The 23,125-nt window shown below is 45.2% G+C and overlaps 1 protein-coding gene across 1 annotated transcript; it reads left to right on the top strand.

Moving 5' to 3' along the window:
* Positions 1-6,813: 6,813 nt before the first annotated feature.
* On the top strand, positions 6,814-8,541 carry LOC112857948 (major histocompatibility complex class I-related protein 1). The gene is given in 4 exon segments (XM_086693459.1): positions 6,814-6,928; positions 7,574-7,757; positions 7,759-7,844; positions 8,426-8,541. Coding segments are annotated over 4 exon segments (501 nt in total).
* Positions 8,542-23,125: the final 14,584 nt, after the last annotated feature.

A 23,125-nucleotide genomic window follows, 5' to 3' on the forward strand; every position in this document is an offset into this window, starting at 1 on the left:
CGCAGTCGGTTAAGCGTCCGACTTCAGCCAGGTCACGATCTCGCGGTCCGTGAGTTCGAGCCCCGCGTCGGGCTCTGGGCTGATGGCTCAGAGCCTGGAGCCTGTTTCCGATTCTGTGTCTCCCTCTCTCTCTGCCCCTCCCCCGCTCATGCTCTGTCTCTCTCTGTCCCAAAAATAAATAAAAAGTTGAAAAAAAAATTTTTTTTTTTAAAAAAAGGCAGACTTGCAGATTATCTGCTTAGAAATGGCCTAGAGTTCAAAGAGTTAACATGAGAAAATGTGGGCCTTTGCTATAGACTTTATTAGACTTCGGTCTGTTTCCATGGAGCTGTTGCCAAGGTACGTGTAACCAAAATTTCTCTTAAGACAATGTTCCACTCCCCTAAAGCTCTCTTCTTTTTGGCTGACATGGAATCTATCTAAACTTGAGAAATTGAACTCATTTGTAGGTTTTTCTTCTGACTAGTTAAAATATCTGCCTATTCTTTCTTAAAACCCATTGACCTCAATCTTCTTACCCCAGGGCGTTGCCAAGAACTGGAGGGAAGGGGCATAAGTTAAAGATGAGGCAATGGCTCTTTACACACTTGTTTTATGAAACCCAAATTGAGACAGATGACAAAGGACATTCTTTCTGATGTCCCAATTTATATTTATTCTGGAATACCTTTCAAGAGTATGCATATCAAATTACATTTTCTTACAACTTCAGTGAATCACTTAAAAAGAGTAAGATTCATAAGTTGGAGTTCTTCTGGGAAATATGAGACCATATGGTCATCATTGTATACAGAGAGTACTAAGAAAAAAACCTACCAGAGCTCATTCATTCATTCTCTAAAGCTCTACGTGGCCCTACGGGGTTCTCCTTACTATTTATATTCCTCTGTGCACCCTCCTCAAGGACTTGGGCTTGCTGTTCTCTCTGGAAGTTTCTTCTCCTATGGCTCACTTCCTCCCTGTACCCAAATTTCTTCTCAAATGCCACCTGCTCAGAGAGGCCTTTACTGGTCCCTCTATCTAAAAGATCAGCTCTCTTCATACGGTCTCTGTCTCTGCTTTACTTTTCTTCACACGCGTTATTACCACTTGATCTTGTATTATGTATTTATCTATTGCCAGTCTTTGTCATCGAGAAGAGCTCAGAGAAAGGGACTTTGATGTATTCATTGCTGTATCCCTAGCAGCTGGGTCTGTGCCTACTGGAAATTCAGAAAAGAATAAAATTTATATGAGATAAGACATTGGTAACCTCCAAAAAGGTAGCCTTGAAAGAGGAACTTAAAAAATCAACTTGTCACATTCAGTACTTGGGGGCCTTCAATAAGTTCCTGTCTTAGGTGAGTGGTGAGGAGATTAGCAGTTCTTACTGGGCATAGAAGCACCCACGTGACTGCATGGTTTGAGGAGTGTCCAAAGATCCTTTTAACTAAAAGTATTACTGTCTGCTTCTCCCCCTCATTCCCACAATGCCTGAAATTCCAAAGAGTAGTTCCCAGGAATCATAATCATTCTGATTGTATTAAGGCATAGGGCCATTTGGGAGAACGAACAAATACTAATTGGAATTTTGTTGACCTGGTTATCCAATCAGGACCCACAGCCACTTGTAAGATCTGGAGCCTGGGCCCTTAGGGACTGGGAAATCGGGGACAATGAGTCATTGTGACACAAGGGGGCGGGAGAGAACAGGGATGACCAGGCGAGGAGGAGATTGAAATAGAGCCTGGAAAGGGGAAGTGCCCCTATGGTAGGGCCAGTTGGGTAATCTAAGGTGGAGGGAGTGCCCATGCAAGAGATCAGAGTGTGAATCCTGTCTCCTCCACTTAAGGATTCTAGGGATAATCTTAGGCAATTTTCTTGATCTCTCTGCCCCTAATTTCCATCTGCGAGATGGGAATTACAAGACCTACTTCAAAGGGTTGCTGTGAGGAATAAATGCAACTCATGTTTATCAAGGACTTAGCATGGTACCTAACACACGGCCTGTACTCAAGAGATAAATTGGAGTTCTCTGATGGCTATGATTCAAATGCTGCTGCCCTTCACGGACCATTGGAGGCCCAACTTCATGGACGGTTTGCTACCTCTGTCTTGGAGCATTTCTGGATTCCTTCATACGAGAACAGAGTCTGTCTTTGCCGAGCTACTGGAGTACTCTGTTGGTACTTCCTTCATAGCACTTACTGCTTGCTGCCCTGTGTTGCTGCCTTGTATTTATTTCTGTCCATGCTTTATGTCTGCAATAATACTATAAGTTCCTGGAGGACAGAACTGGGATCTGATTTGTTTACTGTTCCTGACATTGCCTCACCATTCCTTGTACATCACAGATACCCATAAATGTACATTGCCCCCACGGATGAATATCTGCAAACACCTCATCAATTATTGTATAATCCAGTAATTTTCACAGTCCTTTGTAAAAATGGCCCAACTAGTCAATCTACAGGTTAAAGGGAACGCAATTTAGAATGTGACCACTGCATCTGGTCTAAGGGTGGTTTAGTTGTGGTGTTCAGGCTTGTCAGCAATATCTGTCAGAGGCTGCTGGGACAGGGCAGCCAAGGTCCTTTAAGAAGCAGTTGGACCGGCCTGGATAGAAGACTAAATTCTAAATTGCAAATTTCCAGGGTGCCTGGGTGGCTCAGTGGGTTGATCTTCCCACTTTGGCTCAGGTCATGATCTCACAGTTTGTGGGTTCGGGCCCCACATTGGGCACTGTGATGACAGCTCAGAGCCTGGAGTCTGCTTCGGATTCTGTGTCTCTGTCACTGTCTGCCCTCTCCCCTCCCTCAACTTGAGCTCTGTCTCTGTCTCTCAAAAATAGACGTTAAAAAAAAATAAAATAAACTGCAAATTTCCATTCAATAAGTGAGTTGATGCTGATAATCTGTCCGTGAAAAAGGTGAGAGAAATCTAATTTCATAATTATTGGAACAAGAAGAAAGAATCAAAAGATCAGATTGAATTGTATGAAATACAAAATGGTCAGATACAGGTTTTTTTCAAATGATTCTCAACCTGCGTAATTATATTATCTGATCATCTGAGCAACGTATCTATAGGATATAAATTATCATAAGGTCTAATGCGCCAAGAGGGAAAGGGTACCATGGATCTCCCCCTATCTTTTCTGTTCTGAGTTACTGACTTAACATCTGTCCAACAACTTCCCATCACGGCTGAAGTAGCATTTCGGAAGCCCAACTAAGGAGCAAGCATGACCTGTACTTGTGGACACACCAGATGGGTAAGTGGCCTGTGGCAAAGCAAGGGGAGAGGGCTGCGATGCCCTGGAGCAGAGCCACGCCACAGCTGCGGGAGGGTAGGCGGGCAGATGACCGGCAGATGAAGGCCAGCCTTCAGGGGCAGAGTAGCCTTTGAAGTCAGGCCTGGCTGGTGGAGACAGACTGCTCGGAAAAACCAGGACCTGGCTTGAGATTGAGGTTGGCAAAAAGACATCACGCTGTACTTGGACAGCATTGTCGACGGACCATGTTTCTAATTCCGTCTTATAAACTCTGGATAATGCAGATTTTTATAAGGTTATATTTTCATAAGAAAGTGAAATTATGTGAGTTGTAAATATGTATGTAAATATGTATGGAGATGATGTCAGCGACACTCATAGCCCAGATCCTCCCGTTGCGCAGGGATGCTCCAAGTTGCTGATGCTTGTTTGTTTTGTTTTTTGCTTGTTGGCGTGGCCCAGGCATATAGACCTGATGTCATAAAAGGAACCCCAGATTCCAAGGGAAGTTCTATCTATACCAATCCAGCTTAGCTCAGAAACACAGTCTCTTTGAGGGTGGCTCAGTTGGTTAAGCGTCCAACTCTTGGTTTCAGCTCAGGTCATGAACTCATGGTTCAGGAGTTTGAGCCCCGCATAGGGCTCCATTAGCACAGACCCTGTTTAGGACTCTCTCTCCCTCTCTCTGTCCCTCCCCCTCTTCAAACTAAACTAAAAAAAAAAAAAAAAAAAAAAAAAGAAACAATCTCTTTTTAAATCCCTTTTCCTTCTCTCCCATTCTTTGCCTGGAATTTGATTTCTGTAGGTTTTTTTCCTATGAATAAGTGTGGAAGCGATTCTGACTTATTCTTCCCCCCTCTGTCCGCTCGAGCCCCAGGCCTTCTTGCTGCTCCTGGAACATGCCCTGCCTTCCCTTTCCTCCAGGTCTTTGTACAGTCCCCTGCCTGGACTGGTGTCCCCGGATACCTGCCTGGCTCCCTCACTCCCGGCAGTCACTGGTTCAGAGGTCACCTTCTGGGGGACGCCTTTCACAAGCATCGCTGTTTTAAATTGTACTGCATAGTCCCCTTTGCAACTTTATATCCATTCTACCTTTTAAGAGACATGATATATATTTCATGTATTTTGCATTGTCTGCCTTCCCCCGCTCCATCTATTAGGGTTAAGCCTTCACAAGGGCAGACATTTGTATCTGCTTTGTGTGCTGTGTGCTTAGGGCCTGGAACAGTGCCTGGCACAGAGGAAGCGCTCACATGCTTGTCGAATACACGGATGGATAGTAAGAAGATGTGAGAACTAATGTTCATGACTTGCTCTTCCTCTTGCCTCCTTCTTTAAACCGTTGCGTATCTGCAGAGTAGCCACAAAAGCCTTTCCAGATGTAGAGAAGTGGAACGGTTTCAAAATCGGTTGCAGGTTCAAGCACATACACCTTGTGCAGATTCCAGACTGGGTGTAAATTAGATTTCAGCTCTGCTCCCCATTCGCCAGCCTGCACTTTCCGAAAAGTATTTTTAAAGGTATGCATTCCAGGTTAAATAGATTCCTGTGCATCTCAGCATATTTCAAGGCAGAGAAATAAAATGCTCTGCCAACAACTTAATTCACAAATATTTATGAAGCTCCTACCATGTGCCAAGCCTCCCTGTGGTAGGCCTTGGCAGGAAACACAAAGGAAAAAAGCAAAGTCCCAGTCCTTAAGGGCTTTAGCATCGAGAAGGCGGTAGAAGGTAAGTGAAGATAAAGAGAATAGAAGGCAGAATGTGATAACTATTGATTCAGGGGTAGTGCTTGTCCTTCTGCTTCAATCTCTGGATCTTATTTTTACAAGAACCAACACTTTTTTGGGGAAAGACACTTATGCCCGACTTGAGAGTGTCTTCCACTGTTGCCTCCTCATCCCAACCCTCATCCCCCCACCCCCCCAGCCCCAGGAAGGAAACGGAGACGGTAAAAGTTCAGAGCCATGGAAAGGGGCCTTGGGGTCTTCAGTTCCGCCCAGGCCTAAGGAAGGAAGACCAGACTCCATCTTGTTCAGTGCTGCAGCTGACGTGCAGAATACCACCTCCACGGAGGGGCGCACGGGGCTGGGTGCCTACTCTGAGCCCTGCCAAGCGGCCCCCACCTCTGCTAGAGAAGCAGGGAGAAAGGAGAGAACAGTTCTGCTTTTACAGAACTGGTGCAATCAGGCGGAAGGGGCCCCGGCAGGCCTGGTTTCAGCCTTAGGGAATCCTGTGTCCCCCCATAGTTAAGGTAAAGGCATCCTGGCCTTGGGGCAGCCGGTTCTAAAAGACAGCCTACATGAATTCTTTCAGACACAGTTTTAGAAAAAAGCAAAGTGTGGACAGACTTGTATGCACCAAAGATGACCTACCCGCTTGTGAGATGATTTTGTTAAATTCTCTCTATATATTTTAAATTTTTTTAATGTTTATTTTTGAGAGAGATAGAGAGACAGAGAACAAGCAGCGGAGGGACAGAGAGAGGGAGACACAGAATTCGAAGCAGGCTCCAGGTGCTGAGCTGTCAGCACAGAGCCCGATGTGGGGCTAGAACTCATAAACAGTGAGATCATGACCTGACCCAAAGTCAGATGCTTAACCGACTGAGCCCCCCAGGTGCCCCGATATTTTTTTCTTAAATATATCTTACAAATAAAGAGGAAGGAATAAACATCATTAAGTAGTATTCAGCCTGGGGAATGGGAACCTGACACCCATCCACGATTCTCTGCAGTGGCAAGGGCCACATGGGAAGATCTGAGTTCTCAGAGAGTTCACAAAAGGACAGCAGCATCCACCTGGGTAATCTGGAAACACTCTGAGGAGGAGGTGTCTAGTACCGTCCCTAGACAACCAAGAGAAGTCCCTGGATGTGGATGTGGCCCCACATGTTAGAGGGCCTCACTCTGCTCAGCCCCCACAGCCTTCCGCACAGAGTGAGGAAAAGCACTGTGCTTTCAAAGCACTTTTTCTCAGGAGGCCTCATGTGGGTTCTCTGAGTGATCTGGGGTGTGTGTGTGGGTGTGCGTGTGTGTGTGTTTGTGTACGTACCTGCCCATGCACACACAGGGGCAAGGTGGGAGCCCTCATTTATCTACCTAGAGCCTTCATTCATAAAACAAGGGGGTGGGTTATCAGGGTTTGCAAGCCCTCTTACGGCAACCCTGGGGGATCAATGAGTGATCACGGTCCTTCCCCGAAGCCCAGAACAGGGCTCTCTGCTTCACTTCCAAGATGAGATTACCTGTAACCTGGACAGAAAAAGCCTTCAGGTCTTGGGCTGGAGCTCTAAGATCCTTTCTAGGCCCCAGTTCCTAGGGTTCTGTGATTCTGTGAAAGGAAGTGACAGCTAGGTCCCAGGATGCAGCCGAACCCAGAGCACTAACGTGGGTTGTCTGTGACTCTAAATATCTTCCTTTTATGCCTCCTTCCCGGGGACTCACTCTGACATCTTTTCACCTGGACAATTCACTGCATTTATTTATTTCACTGAATTTATTTCTCATCCTGTCATTACCTACGAGTGTCTCTTGGCAGAAAGAGCCATGGGCTCTGTAGATGGTGGAGAACCCCATGCCTGGTCACCGGGAGAGGTACACTCAGCCGCCAAGGGGCCAGCAGCAGACCTTCAAGGTGGAACGGAAGCAGCTGCAGAGTCAGCACAATCACTCAGGTGGCAGCAGAGATGGGCCCGCCCCTGCACCAGCCCCCATCCCTGCAGGTGGTTGCCCTGGGCTGACAGTGAACTGAGCAGCTGGTTGCTGAGCTGCACTCTTTTGGCAGAGCCTGATGGCGTTCAGTGCCTGCCACCTGCCCTAAGCATCTTCTGAGTTGTCTCTTCTCAGGAGCCCTCTGTCCTTTGCCCTCCATATCTCTATGCCATGCCCATTCAGGCTTCTAACCTGTATCTTCTTTCTCATTCTGAATCTGGCCATTCTGTGTCTCACTTCCTGGCAGCCAGGCTCAGTGAGCCGCTTGCTTATGTACAGTGTCTTGCTATGTTAACTTTCCCAGGATATTTTTGGCTCTTGCATATCTTTCCCTCCTTTACCACATTGTAAAGTTTATCAGTGTGGGTCATTCCCATTATCGGATAATTCCCCAAGGCAAAAATGATCATGTTCCTATGGCATGTAGGAGGTATTCTGCAAACATCTGTTGATGAGTGGGTTATCTCACAGGAACCTCCTGGAGGCATGCCTGTGGGGTGATGTATTTGGGGGCAGAGGACGCTTCCAGCCATTCCCCTAGTCATCACCTGGATGCCCACCTCCATGTCCCTGTCTAAGCCCCTTCGTGACCTGCACGTGTGTGCCAGGGTTTCACAGTTACCAGAGAATCATTGGCTCAGAGTTGTTGGAGGACAGAAGCACCATGTTTCTCCAGCAGGCCTATGATGGACAAGATTTCACGATCTTCACTAAAGATATCTTTTCCTAGATGGTTATTGATAATGTGGCTCACATTACCAAGTGGGCACAGGAGGCTAATTGGCATGAGTTAATATCAAAAGAATTGGCTAGAAGAAGAACATACTGCTTCATTAGAGAGGTTCCTGCAGTTTGGGGAAGATATCCTGCAAAGGATAGGTAACAAGAAGGGAGAACACCAGGTCCCTACATCCTCAGAACCCTTGGGTTTATATATAACTTCCTCTAATCTAGGTTATAGTCACCCCATTCTGAAATCCACCTTGTTAGTTGCACTGTGGTGATCTGTAACTCCCCGTGAAAACTTCCCTTAGTTACTTTTTATCAGCATCTGGACAAGATTCAGCAACTCCACTTGTCTTGATAGAGTGGAGTACTTCCAAGGGACACCTCCTTTTTGAGGTATCCGGTGAGACAAATCCTTCCATCTCCTGTCAGTGATAAGCTGGGAAATACTTTGGGAGGGAGCCATTCCTATAAGTGGTTTATTAAACTGAGGGCTCATACAGTACCAGTATGAGCGAAAATCTGGACTTATAAAGAAAACAAATGGAGGGTCTTTACTAGATTTATCATAAGATTCCTTTCAGTATAAAGTTCCTCTTAGACATTAAAGATATGACTCAGTTGGTCAACTTTTAGTTAATACAGACTTTTCACATAATCTTACCATTCAAAATGCATGTATGTCTGTATCATGCTATGGGTAACTCCTAGACACAACATGCCTTTTCCCCTAGGAGTGATCTTTAATGGTGAGACTTTCCAGAGCTGTGACAGGCTTTGGGGAGGCATCTGGGTCACAGTTATGAATGTGGACTATCTGCCCGAGAATATCAGCTTTGGAGGCAGATGACTAGAGTTTGAACTTCAACCCTCCCACTCACTAGCTGAATAACCATCTTAATTGCAATGGTTGCTGGTAACAGAAATCTACTCAAACTGGCTTAGACACAAAGAGGAAGCTATTTGAAAGACAAGAATCAGGGCTGTGTGAGAACCCAAGAAACTAAAACCAAGATTCTGATGGCTTTTTCCATGAGGTGGGGATGTGGCAGCCAGCATAAAGCTTATGCATATCCTCCTAGCTTCACCATTCTAGAGGAATGGGCTTCTCTCTCCCAATTCTAGCTACAAAAATACTTTTTTTCACAGGAGAACTACGGTTGGTCTGAATCGGATCGTGTGCCACTCCCCAGACTAATCACTGCAACCATCAGGACGAGTTTCTAAGATTGGCTGTGGGTAACAGAATCCCGGTAAGAAATAACTGGCACACTCAAAATGATTTCACTGAATAGAATTCAATCGCGGGATCATGCACAGAGGTACAATCAGGATTGGGGAGACCAGTAAGGCACAGTGAAGTACCCAGAGACTTGCAGCACAGGGAAACCGTTACACCCCCAAATCTGAAGGGGCGAGCAAGGGTCGGTGCCCTAGAAGAAGCGCCTTCTAGCAAGTGCTGTGCCTGTGGAGAAACACAGCAGCTGGCAGACTGCAGTGAGGTGGTTGGGGAACAGGTGTTTGTGACCCCAACCCTTCCCTCTTTTGGCTCTCTGACATTTGCTGAGGATGCTCCTCCACTGGCCAAAACTACTCAGGCCAAGGAGACCCCTGGGGCAGTCTGATGAGCATAACCTCCCAGGGCACGAAGCCAAGCACAGAAGGTCAGAGACCGGATCTGGGGGCTGGAGAGAGAGAGAGAAAGAGAGAAACCAGTACACTGTGGGCTATGTTTGGGTGGAAGGATTAAAATTGATATGTTTTAGGGATGCCGGGGTGGCTCAGTCAGTTAAATATCAGATTTCAGCTCAGGTCATGATCTCATGGTTTGTGGGTTCGATCCCCACGTTGGGCTCTGTACTGACAGCTCAGAGCCTGGAGCCTGCTTCAGATTCTGTGTCTCCCTCTCTCTCTGCCCCTCCCCTGCTTGCTGTCTCTCTCTCTCTCTCTCTCACTCAAAAGTAAATAAACATTAAAAAAAAAAAAAAAGGGGCGCCTGGGTGGCGCAGTCGGTTAAGCGTCCGACTTCAGCCAGGTCACGATCTCGCGGTCCGTGAGTTCGAGCCCCGCGTCAGGCTCTGGGCTGATGGCTCAGAGCCTGGAGCCTGTTTCCGATTCTGTGTCTCCCTCTCTCTCTGCTCCTCCCCCGTTCATGCTCTGTCTCTCTCTGTCCCAAAAATAAATAAACGTTGAAAAAAAAAATCAAAAAAAAAAAAAAAAAGATTGGTGCTTCTTAACAGAAGCACACATTAGAGTCAGGTAAACTAATTTTCTAATATGTGTTATGTGTTTGTCAGGAGCAGGGGTTCTTATTATCAGAAAAAAGCAGAGCTAATAGACGCTAAGCAAACAAAGCAATAACCTTGAGTAAAATAAAGTTGTGATAATGCCTAGACCACAGACACTGGTGTGAAAAACGTACATGGCAGCACTTTGTACACGGTGGTTCTCTGCTTACACATTAAATGTCATCATTGTTGTCAGACCGGAAAATCTCTGACAGCCTAGGATCTGGCTGAAATCTACGGCCGACTTGGGGTTGTGCTGGACCGTTGATCACGGAGACATTTTAGGGCAAGTCTGGGCAGATAGCAAGAGGGACCAGATGAATCTCCACTCCCAGATTTTGATGAGTGGCATAACCTTTGAGTGCAAACAGGGGTGCCTGGGTGGGTGGCTCAGTCAGTTAAGCATCTGACTTCAGCTCAGGTCATGATCTCGAGGTTCGTGGGTTCGAGCCCCGCATTGGTCTCTTTGCTGCCAGCTCAGAGCCTGGAGCCTGCTTCGGATTCTGTGTCTCCCTCTCTCTCTGCCTCTCTCCCGCTCATGCTCTGTCTCTCTCAAAACTAATAAACACTAAAAAAAAAGAGAGAGAGAGAGAGAACTGTTAGTTGCCTGCCCTCCTGCTCTCAGGGAAGGGAGGGAGAAGGTAGGAAAACTGGAACAAAGTTGCTGTAAGTTGGGATGTGAGGGTTAATACCAACCCTGTTGATTCTCCCTGGGATGAGGAGCTCTTGGGAAGACAGGGGAGAACCTGGACCGCTGGGTTGTGTGGGAAGAGTACTGGAAGTATGGCATGGATACCTCTGCTCCCCCTCCAAGCCTCAGGAAAAAGAGAAGGAAGATTTTGTTGAGACAAGGCTCCTCCTTTTATCAGAGTACCAGATAGCAAGGTGGGGTGTAGGGGTGAGGCCCACGGATGGGTGGGAGGCAGCCCTTCCAGGATGTTGTCCGGCTCTGCATGGCTCACATCTGGATGGGACCCAATTCAGCCGGAATGTGAAAGACAGCACCATCTGGAAAATTAGCAGAATAGTCAAGGAGAAGGAAGTCCACGTAGGGACAGGGTGTGGTGTTTTTTGTTTTTTGTTTTTGTTTTTGTTTTTTGTCTTTCACTACAGGTGCCCCTCTGTGATGCGAATCTCTGTGAATTTGAGGGCATAACCACAACACAATCTGTTTATTACCTATGTTTGTTTCTGATGGCAGGTCACTGTTTTCATTCATTTGGCTGCATAACAAAACACCACAGGCTGGGTGACTCATAAACAACAGAAATGTAGTTCTCACAGTTCTGGAAAATGGAAGGCTGAGATTAGGGTATCAGTGGGCTCAGATGAGGTCCCTGGTCTCAGTTGGAGACCGTGGACTTCTCATCACGTCCTCACATGGTAGGGCTGGGCCAGGGATCTCTCAGAACTTCTTTCTTTTTTGTTGCTTTCATGTTTATTTTTGAGAGAGAGTGAGAAAAAGACGGACCACGGGCCAGGGAGGGAATCCAAAGAAGAATCCGAAGCAGGCTCTTGAGTAAAATAAACACAGAATCTGAAGTAGGCTCCAGGCTCTGAGTTGTCAGCACAGAGCCTGATGTGGGGCTCAAACTCACAAACCATGAGATCATGACCTGAATTGAAGTCAGATGTTTAACCTGCTGAGCCACCCTGGTGCCCCTCAGAACCTCTTTTATAAAGGCACTAATCCCATTCATAAGGGTTCCACTGGCAGGATTTAAGCACCTCCCAAAGGTCCCACCTACTAATACCGTCACCCTTGCTGGTTACGGTTTCCACATGTGAATCTGGGGGGTGGGTGGGAGACACATACATTCATACCATAGCAATCACAAAAGTGCCGGCCCAAGGACACAAGGCAGTTCAGAGCCCAAGCAGAGCCAAGGTGGCTGTGGTATCTATTTGCACTAGCATGGAGTTGAAGGAAAAAAAAAAAGGAAGGCTGAGTTCTAATCTCCAGTCTTTTGCTGAATTACTCATCACAAACAGTCACACATTTTGTAATTCAGTTTTCCTTTTCTGTGACTCATAAAAGTATTTTAAAGGTTAACAGTAAATGATCCTGACATACTTTCCAAACACTCAAAGCTATGAGGCGACTCCACTCTGCCCACTTAGAGGACAGAACTTGGCTTACCTCCACATTCGTCGTTCGCCAGCACGCTGCCCTAGAGGGAGGTACACAACAAATAAGTTTGTTGTTGATGGACCCGCGCTCTGGGTCGTTCTTGGTTTTACATGTTTCCTACAATGAAGAGAATTAATTGGGAAACCCTGTTGCCAATTTCTACTATTGTAAGCTCTGTACCTATGATACCTGTACTGTATGTAACTTTATTTCTTCTTTCTAGAGCCCCATAGGTCAGAGCAAACCACAACTTTTCCAAGGATTACAACTGCTTTCTGCAGAGTTCATGGCTTTCACCCCCCCCCAGAAATTTGCATGATCTGGTTGAAAAACAGGGAATAAATTGTCTAAGAAAGAGGTTATGGAGACATTCTTCCCGACGGGGATGGAACTTATCAGACACGGGTATCAGTTGAGCTGGGTCCTCAGAGCAACTGAGGACTCCTTCCCGTGCAGATTGTGGCCTCTGCATGGCTGTTCAGGTCCCCCAGGGTAACAATGGGTTGTGGCTATCTGGAGATTGAGAGTGAGGAACAGTGGAAAGCAGGAAACACCATGTGCTTTTTAAAATCAGTGGTTCTCTCACATTTTGGCCTTAAAGTTCCTTTCTTCTTAAAAATTATTGAGGACACCAAGGAGCTTTTGTTTATGTGAGTTATATCTATTGCTATTTACTGTCTTATCAATTACAAATGTAAAAGATTTTTAAGTACAAGAAAACACAAGTACGTATCTATAAGCCATCAGAGAGAGGATGTCATCACACATCAGGTAGCCTCTAGAAAACCCCACCGTGCACATGTGAGAGATTAGGATTAAAAAAAAGGGGGGGGAATCGTGATGTAGACCTCATAGGCACCCTGAAAGGGCCTTGAGACCCCCTGGGGCATTCGGACCACATTTTGGGAACTGTTGTTCCTCTGTTTTCATTTATTACCCCACCTGAAGCTGTGAAGTGAGAGGTAACAGTAAGAAAAGTAGTGTTGGGCTGCCTGCCGATCACAGGGACAAAAGTCCCCAAAAGTTAGCATAGAAGGGGAGGGGGACTTGTGGATTTTTCCTCTCTTGCTTGTGTTCAGAACCAGACAGCTGAAAGCTGTTGTTGGGTTCACCAACCTAGGAGCTGGAATTGGTCCTAGCCTGGGGCGGAAGGCCCGAGCTGTGAGGCACCTGGAGGTAGGGGCTATAAAGTATACAGACTGTTACTCCCACCGCTCATTTTCTGCACCCGCCCCCCCAAGCTCCATTTAGGAATGGGTTGGGCCTCCCTTTGTGATCACAGGAGGGCCTGGAACACCTCTCCCATGGACGATGCTTGTGAGGACAGTGGTCTGTTTCACAGGTAGGTGATGCCTGACGCCTAAACATCAGCAAAGAAGCACAGCTTCTGTCCAGGTGAACTGTCCTCCTAGAAGGTGACTCAGAGAAGATATGGTAATCTTGATTTGTCTTTTTCCAAACTATACCTTTATTATTAACTAATACCAACTTTTGAGGGGATTTTATCCTTTGTTTCAAGACTTTAGTAAGTTTTCCCATTTTAACACTTTTCTCCCTGAAATCATGTGAAAATCCTTTTCCTTCTAAAATCATCTTTCAGGGCTGTCTGGGTGGCTCAGTCTGTTAAGCGACCGATTCTTAATTTCTACCCAGGTCATGATCTCAAAGTCATGAGATCAAGCCCCACATCGGGCTCTGTGCTGAGGGTGGAGCCTGCTTGGGATTCTGTTTCCTTCTCTCTGACCCTCCCCTCCTCATGTGTGTGCGTGCGTGCATGGGCACACTTGCTCTCTAAAAAACAAAAACAAAAACAAAAACAAACATCTTTCAACACATGAAATATTGAAGAGTATATACCTTTGGAAAATGGGGTTCAGGGTAAGGAAAAGGGAAAGGAGAAATGGGAGATATACAGGTTCTTGATACCTTGGGGAAAAATGAATTCATTCACTAACTATGTATTTAATACCTACTATGTGCTAGGCACTGTAGTGGATGCTGGGATATAGCAAAGGACAGACGTAATTCCTGTGGTCAGAGAGTTTACAGACTAGTCTTATAAGGTCATTCCCCTGCCTCTGGCTTCATTAGATGCACAAATTGATCACAGCTTAATATTAGTGACACTTGGATTATGGGTTTGAGCCCACTGTGGGCTAAGAGTTTGGCTTTGCTTCATAACCACAGACTTCAATCTCAATTCTGGTGATAGTGTACAAAGCATATTATTAGGTCAAAGTAAGACCAACCCATTTACTAGAAAATCAACTCAGAGAGTTGGTGAGTCATTAATGTTTTCTTTATAAGTATAGTAGTGATCCCAATCCAGGAAGTAATAGCTGCTGAAGAAAAAAAAATTAACAATGACACACCCCTTTCAAGAATGATACACACTGAGTCCCTTCTTGTGGAGTCTGTGAATTCGAGTTAAAATCTGTCAAGTACTAAGAGAATCTTGACAAAACAGGCTAAAAATGTCCATGCTGGCTTGTCAGATTTTGCTGAGCATTGTGTGATTTGTTTTTGAGCTACAAGGAAAATTGCATATATCTGACTAAAGACTTTTCCTTTCAAAGCAAAATGGAGTCCATCAACCTTCTTACACCAGATCTATGATTGGAGATAGCTCTTTTCCAGTTTTTCCTCTAGGAAGCATGGTCCCCCATCCCCGATGGACTCAAGTCCAGTGCACAAAAAAATCTTGACCACATCCACAATACACACATGGATATCATCGGTTTGAGTATTTATGGCAGAAATATAGGAAGTCATGAAATTTTTGTGAAATTAGAGAATCTCAGAGCTGGAGGGAACCTTCTGATCCAGGGAAGGAGATGTCTTCTACTGTGCCTCTGACTTGAGCATCCAGCCCCCACTGGAAAACCGCCAGTGCAGGGCAGCTCACTACACCATAACATGGTCTTTCTCTTCTTTCATGAGAATGTTCATTATGTAAGAGATTTGAACATCACAGATGCCTTTGCTGTGACCCTACAGACAGGATTGGACCAGCCCAGGAGATTAGTCAGTGAGTTTCTACAATGACCTGTGAGTGGCTGGATCATTTTACACATTTCCTGGCCTGAGAGAAAGTGAAAGTGCCTGTTCTTATGGCAAATCTTCCAGGTAGCTTGGAATCTTGGAAGTATGCCTGGCCCGATCTGTGGAAGTCATCTCATTCTTTCCGATTTTTGTAGGAAAATCAGAACACTAATGATCAGACATTCTATCACTTCAGTGGAACTACAGTGACCTAGACCCAATTGCAACCTTTGGTGAAAAAAAATGATAGTATATCTCTGTCTCAGAAGAGGGTTCAAGTTGTCCTCTATTGGCTTCTGGTAGATGGGCCTGACTCACCTTTATGCATATGCTCATTCTCCATATATATGCACTGGGAATAAATAAAAGCCCCACAGTGAGAACGAACATCCTCACGATCCTCCTTGCTCCCCTAAAATCCTCACCACCATTTACCTCTGGTCCTGTTGAATTGCTGATCCTAGGATCGATGTCAATTACACTCGTCTACCCACTTCCGTGGATAAAGCTCCTATGGCAAGTGTCTCTTTCCTGGTGCCAGCTGACTTGCAGAAGAGCACAACTGTGTCTGCTTATTTTGGATATATATATATATATATATATATATATATATATCCAAAAATATATATATATTATATATATTATAATATATACCCTATATATAATATATATATTATAATATATATATTATTTTGGATATTATGTATATTATATATATTAACATTTATTTACTTTTGAGAGACAGAGAGAGACAGAGCATGAGCAGGGGAGGGGCAGAGAGAGAGGGAGACACAGAATCTGAAGCAGAATCTGCTGACAGCTCAGAGCCTGACACGGGGCTCGAACCCACGAACCGTGAGATCACGACCTGAGCCAAAGTCGGATGCTTAACCGACTGAGCCACGCAGGTGCCCCGATGTCTGCTTATTTTGATTTTAGGGTCGCCGTAGGCAGTTCCTATGTTGTCTTCTCATCAGTGTTACACTGGGAAGAGAGCAGCTTTATTTTTGGAATAGTTTCTCACAATTAAAATAGTTAAGACTTAATACATTTCTGGATGGACCACTTACAGTGATACAGGTGATATATCTATGTAAATGTCTCATCCCTCCAACTGCCTGGTGCTCTCATCAGAGGTGTGAATGACCAAAACCTCTTCGTGTCACAGTTAACACAAAATTAAAATGTCCCAGTGGATGAAGAGGAGAAGGCAGAGACAAGGTCAAGGATGTGGTGCTAAGACCTTCTGTAATATGCTTGCTGCATTTCTGTTTCTCCTTTGGGGATTTTATAATTTAAGAGTTACTATATGCATGTAACATAAAGGGGTGCTTTTAAATAAGACCTAAAATTTTACAATCTTTGTTTTACTAGGGGTTCAAAATTTCATTATTTCTTAATAATTTTAACTCATGTTTGCTAAAGACAGATGCTCAACAAATGCAATCAATGAAATATTTGACAACATAATCTAAATATCAAAAACAAGCTGTGCTGTCTCTAGAATCACATTTTGACTTTGGGTTTTCACTTAATATTTGGGTTAAGAACACTGGAGGAGAAATCTTTAAACTTAGTGCTCCCCCTCCTTTTCCTCATCCTTCCTCCCTCCTCCGTCTCCTCCTCCTGTCCTTCCTTCTCTCCCTCCTCCTCCTCTTCCACCTCCTCGCCCTCCTCCTCCTCCTCCTTCTTGTCCTCCTTCTTCTCGGTCTTCTCCTTCTCCTCCTTCAACTACACTCAATTTATGTTTTCTTTTTAAGTGCATACAGACCAAGATGTAGTTCGTTTCCATGGCAGTGTAATTGGGAGGAAAGGCAAGCAGTTTGGAGAGCAGTGTGAAGGTGAGACAAGGTTTTTCTGGGCCAGACTGCCCTGCCACAGGGGTCCTGAGCTGTCCCAACAGAGGGCTGGCCTCTGTCCTCTGCCTTTCTCTTCTTGCTCGCACTATTTTTGAGCTCTTCTGAGTTTTCCCTTAATTCCGAGGAACTGCTTGGTCTTTCCTCTTCTCTCTCATTTTTAGCCAGAGATTGTTTTGCAGCTGTAACCACAAAGAATAGTCATTGACCAGGGAGGCCAGAGATTCATTTTCTGGCAGGATCCCTCAGAGTGGTCACACCTTATTCTGATCACGCATATCGGGGGTCTTTGTCTTTCACATATGAAGGTCAGGTGTCTCCACGTGCTGATCAGATGAGTGCATACCTTGGAGGGCCAGTGGATTAGTTTACTGTGAGGAACATGATTGCCAAGTGGGTCAGATATTTGTCTCAGCTGGTCAGCAAATTTTCTGGCAGCAGAGCCTACGTGAGAACAGTGAGTCAGGGTCAAAAGCGTGCTTGGTGGCCCCAGAATTGATGCAAGGGACACATTCTTGCTCTTTTGCTCCTCCTTTCACACATAGTCTGTCAGTTCACAGAGCTTTCTCTGGAGAGGAGAGGGCACGTGCCTGGAAGACGCAGGCAGCGAGCGGTGCTAGAAGGGAGTGCAGGTCTCCCAGACCAGGTGTTTTCCACTTGACTGAGGAAGAGACCCTCATGAGCCTGTCTGAAGCGCCTTCACTACCTCTCTCTCTTTTTAAAAAAAATTTTTCTTTTAATGTTGATCCATTTTTTTTTGAGACAGAGAGAGACAAACAGAGTGTGAGTGGGGAGGGGCAGAGAGAGAGGGAGACACAGAATCCAAAGCAGGCTGCAGGCCCTGAACTGCCAGCACAGAACCGGACGTGGGGCTCGAACCCACGAACTAGGAAATCATGACTGAGCTGAAGTCGGACGCTTAATCGACTGAGCCACCCAGACACCCCCATCACTTCTCTTTCTTCGGACATTTTGCCATCTTTTAGCCTTTTGTCTCTCTAGGACATCTCCGCATCTTCCTTTTATACTGCCTCCCTTTCTCCAGTGTCCTTCTGTCTTCTGGTAACAAATCCCAATACGAGCGGCTTAAAGCAGCAACAATCATTTTATTATCTTGTGTAGCCTCTGTGAGTCAGGATTTTAGGCAGGGCTTGGCTAGGCCTTTATGGCTCGGGGCTGTGGTCAGATACTGGCTGGAACTGAAACAGTGCAGGACTGGAGGAGCTGGGTGGGGGACAGGCACCTCTTGTTCCAAGTAGACTCAGGGACTCTCCATGTGGTCTCTTTGTGTAGATTACATTGGCACCGTGGCCTCAGGGTGGTGAGACTGCGTCATGGCCTCTAGATTCCCTCAGTGAGTATCCCAGAAGATCGGGGCAGAAGTGCCTAGTATTTCTATGACCTCACCCTGGAAGTCACAGAGTGTCACTTTTGCCATACTCCAGGCAAAGTCTCAGAATTCTGCTCAGTTTCAAGGGGAGGGGACATGGACCCCAATACTCAATGGAAAGATTGTCAAAGACACAATAAGAAGAACATGTGGACAGGAGATGCTTGTGGTCACCTTGGGAATGATACAATCTGTCACAACTGCCATGACCCACCATCCTCTCCCCATTCCACCCTGTATTGGCTTCTTAGGGTTGCCATGACAATGTAAGGAAGACTAGGTGGCTTCTAAAACAACAGAAATTTATTGTCTCACAATTCTGGAAGGCAGAGTCGCAAACCAAGGTGTTGGCAAGGTCATGCTTCCTCTGAAGACACCAGAGATACAGCCGTTCCAGGCTTCCCTCCTTGCTTCTAGTAATTCCTTAGCCTGTGGCTGTATAATTTCAGTCTTCACAAGGTGTTCTTTCTGTGCATATCTGTGTCTGGATTTCCCTTTTTTATAAGGACACCCATCATACTGGATTAGGAGTCCACTCCAGTATGGCCTCATCTTAAGTAATATACATCTGAAACAACTCTATTTCCAAATAAGGTCGTATGTTTAGGTACTGAGTGTTTGGACTTAAACATAAATTTTGGATGGACACAATTCAACCTACAGCACACCCCTATCAAGGCTCTGCAGGATCCAGCAAAGCTCCTTTTGCTCCAGAGAATCAGCTTGCAGTTAGGAAATCAAAATAATTAAATGGGTTCACCCTACCATGAGATTGACTAGTAGTGTACCTTTTCTTAACTTTGAATGAGAAGAGTTAACTCAAATGAATCTGGTGAAAGTATGGCTGGTTCTGGGGAAATTTGGAGAATAGCGATGCTTTCTTTAAATCATACCACTTGCTTTTCTTCCATTTTTAAGGCTCACCATGCAACCCCTCTAGGACAAGGAAGGGTGTTTGTGGCCTCTTGATGGTAAATTGAGTTGCTCATTGATCTACTTGTTCAACAGCTTCTCCTCTTGAGCCAGAGGCTTCTGATGCCTGCCATCTTTGATTCTCAGTAAGAAGGTCATGTTCTACCGGCGGGGGGGAGGCTTATGTCTTTCAGTAAGTTAAATATGAGTTCAGAACCCAGGACCCTGGACTCCCCTGGACGTAAGATTTCTGAAACAGAAGAGCATGGGAACCCCATGCTTGAGGAGGAACCCTCTCCCCAGCCCCCATGCCCCACCGCCCAAACTGTGGCTGGCTCCAGGGGAACTCATCAAAGCTTTCACTGTGGCCTCTTTCTCTAACAAGTGTCCTTCTTGCTTCCCCACAGTTGGCATGGCTGAGTAAAAAAACCACCAAATACAGGCGGTGACTTATCACATAGCAAGATAAAAACCAGCTATGTCATCAAATGTATTTTTGTTGTAAATCTCGTGTGATAAACTCTGTAAACTCAGTAAACTCTGCCCATTTCTGGCTCATGAACCAACTAAGAACACAAAGAGAGCCACAGCTAACCCATATGGGACATTTGTGAAAATTAGAAAGTTGCTCTTTTTCTCTGGTGAACACAGCCCCAGGCCAGGTCATGGCTTAGCCCTGCAGAACATAGAGTGGATTTCTACCTGATTTTCCCTCTCACTCGGGGTATTCTTGCACAGGGCTCAACCTTACATGGCAGCTCGAGTCATACCATTAGAAAATAGATGGAAATCGGCTATGGACTAAGATGAATGAATTCATTTGGAAGGGGAGAGCGATGGTGGGAAAAAATAGGTCAATTCATTCAAAACAGTAGAACTAGAAGCCCTGTTTGTATTTTCAAGTGGCTAAAATTAACTGAAAGGTTTTACATAATCCTATCTTGGAGTTTATTTATGGCAATCTATTTTTAATATTTTATGTCATATCACACAGTCTGTTTGCACGATGCCTTGTATGTATTAGCGACTCAGTAAATACTTCTTGAATGAACCAGTACAGTATTTTAATTAGCTAGTCCTCATGGACTGGTGCAAAAGAACTGTGTCATCTTACAACTGAAGTCAGAGAGGGGACATATCCCACCCTAGATGGTGTGACATTCCAGGGGCCCAGAATGAACACTGCAAAGGCTCATCTGAGTTCTTCAAAGGTTTCAGCAGCATTAACTTTATTTAATAATTCATCTTGTTATTGTCTTGTCTGTGAGATGAGGGACCCCAAACATTCTAACTATACTTTTGTCACACGTATCAGGGACAAGAACAGAATTCAGAGTTTCTTACAGGAGGCACGGTTTTTCTTGAAGGCTCTGACAAGAGGTGCCGAGAAATGAGTTCCCAGCCACCTTGTGGGCCCAAATATCTGAAACCCAACATATATCTTTTTATTCTTAAGGCCAGTAGAGTTGTTATATAATCTGAATTTCCCTTTGCATTGTTACATGGGTATTTACTTAACAAAAGTTCTTGAAATACAAATTTCATCAATTCTTATCAATGACCTGGGAAGTGTGTGAAACTGCTTGTTCTGAGCAGAACCGATCATGTATAACTTGTCCTCTCCCCCTTCCTCCCTTCAGAGTTGGCTGAACCCAGTAGGAACTTCTGCATTTGTCCTTGGTGGGGGTGGGGTGTGAGAGAATGTTTGAGACCAGAAGGTTCTGAGTCGGTTGGAGCTGGACAGTTGGAGCTGAAAGGCGGAGGGGCAGCTGGAGAGCTGAGTTGGCCTGGAGCCCTGGCAAGCCCAGACCTGGGTCTCAGGCAAGTACTGTGGCGGCAGCCAGACCTCTGAAGGAGCAAAACAGGGGCCAGAGAGTGGGAACAACCAAGGAGAAAAACAGCTTCTGAGAAAACAGTTTCTGAAATGGAAAATACATTCAGAGAACAGGAGGCTACAGACGAAATGGGAAGCCACCCGAATGGAAAGGAAGTGAAACCAAGGGAGAAATGAGACATTCAACCCCAAGCTAAAGCAGTCTTTGCTTTTTTTTTTTTTTCTTTCCCCTTTTGAGGTATCAGTAGGGATTCTAAGGTGAATCTGTTATCTGAACTGAGTTAAAGCTCTATTTTTTTTTTCTGAGCGACAGGACAGTGGCATAAATAGGGAATTCTGGGAACGCACTGAGAAGACATGAACTTTAGGTGGTGACAAGTCTGGGGAAATTTGAAGGGCTGAAACATTTGGAATCCTGTCAGTTGCTAAAATACAACCCCTTGATTCACTTTAAAAGATCTAAAAGTACATACTCTGCATGTTACTCACAAAACGGCTACAAATACGTGGTCTGTGCGTTACACACAACAGGAAGTTGCCAAACCAGATGTAACCCCCAGAGGCTGAATATTTGGGCTACCCTTTACCTTACTTTTAGAAGACAGAATTAGTCATTGATCCCTGAGGATCAAGGAGGGGGGGAAGACGAAAGCAAGCTACTCTAACCCAATGTAGTGCCTTAACTTGAGATCAAATTTCAAAGATTTGTAAGCTTGCCCAGCTTCACAGACTTGAGATCATTCTGCAGGATGACTTGTTTGTAGCCCCCGTGATGAAATTGTCAAGGATTGTCCCCTGCCAAAAGGAGTTAGCAGTTTACCTGTGTGGCAACACACACACTATATTTTCATTAAAACCACCAATTCTAGGGGCTCCCCGGGTGGCTCAGTTGGTTAAGCATCTGACTTTGGTCAGCTCATGATCTCACCATTTGTAAGTTCAAGCCCCACATCAGGCTCATGTGCTGACAGCCCAGGGCCTGCTTCAGATTCTGGGTCTCCCTTGCTCTCTGCCCCTCCCCCACTCACACTCTGTCTTTGTCTCTCAAAAATAAACATTAAAAAAAAGCCACCAATTGTATTTATTCCAATTATTAATAATCTGCCATGGAAATTGACATTCAAATTAAATTCTTTTGTCCTTCATACATTGATCAGCTTTTCATGGAATAGATGTTGTATGAGGCCTGATTCTCTAGTGCCTGGCACATAGTAGGTACTCGATACGCATGCACACTGACTAAATGAATTTCTGTAATGCCTACTATGAGCCAGGGTATATAGGCAATAAAGCTCAATGACATTTTGAAAATGAGCAAGGGTGGAAATGGCTGAGACACATGCTTCTAAGCAAATCGAGCTCACATCATGGAAAATGATTTTAGAGAAGGTAATCTAGAATGTATGTCTAAAAGACAGACCCTGGGTTTTATGTTAATAGAAGAAATACAACTCTCACAGTGACCTCTGTGGTAATGCTGAAAAACACGGGTTGGATAAAACTTCAGAGCGAAAAAGGAGGGCCTACATATCAATATTCCATTAATGAAGGGGAGGAGGGAGAGAGGGAAGGATTGGAGGAGCCAAGTGCTCTCTCCCTCCCAGAAGCAGCTGGGCTGGGCTTCCAGGACCAACAGGCAGTTGTGAGGGTGACATCTAGGAATTCAGAGATGTCTGGTGACACAGAGAAGGTTGTAATCCACTAGTTTCTTTTTGCCTTACTCCATTCCCCAACTGGCCAATCCTCAGAATTAACTCCCTCTCTCAACTCCTAAATGCTTTTTGGTTCTGCCACTCGACGGACACTTGCTACCCTGGGTTGGTATTTATCTGTTTCTGCACAGTCATCACTCCAGCTAGACCCTCTGTCAAGATTCTGGCTTAACCCCTTAAGAACCCAGTTTGCTCATTCGGAGGAAGAAAACGACAACAGCACACTGTTTGAATTCCATCTCCGTCACTTAGTATCAGGATGATTTTAA

This window comes from Puma concolor, chromosome E4 (genome assembly GCF_028749965.1).
Source record: "Puma concolor isolate L17-30 chromosome E4, mPumCon1.1.hap2, whole genome shotgun sequence".
Classification (NCBI taxonomy): Eukaryota; Metazoa; Chordata; class Mammalia; order Carnivora; family Felidae; genus Puma; species Puma concolor.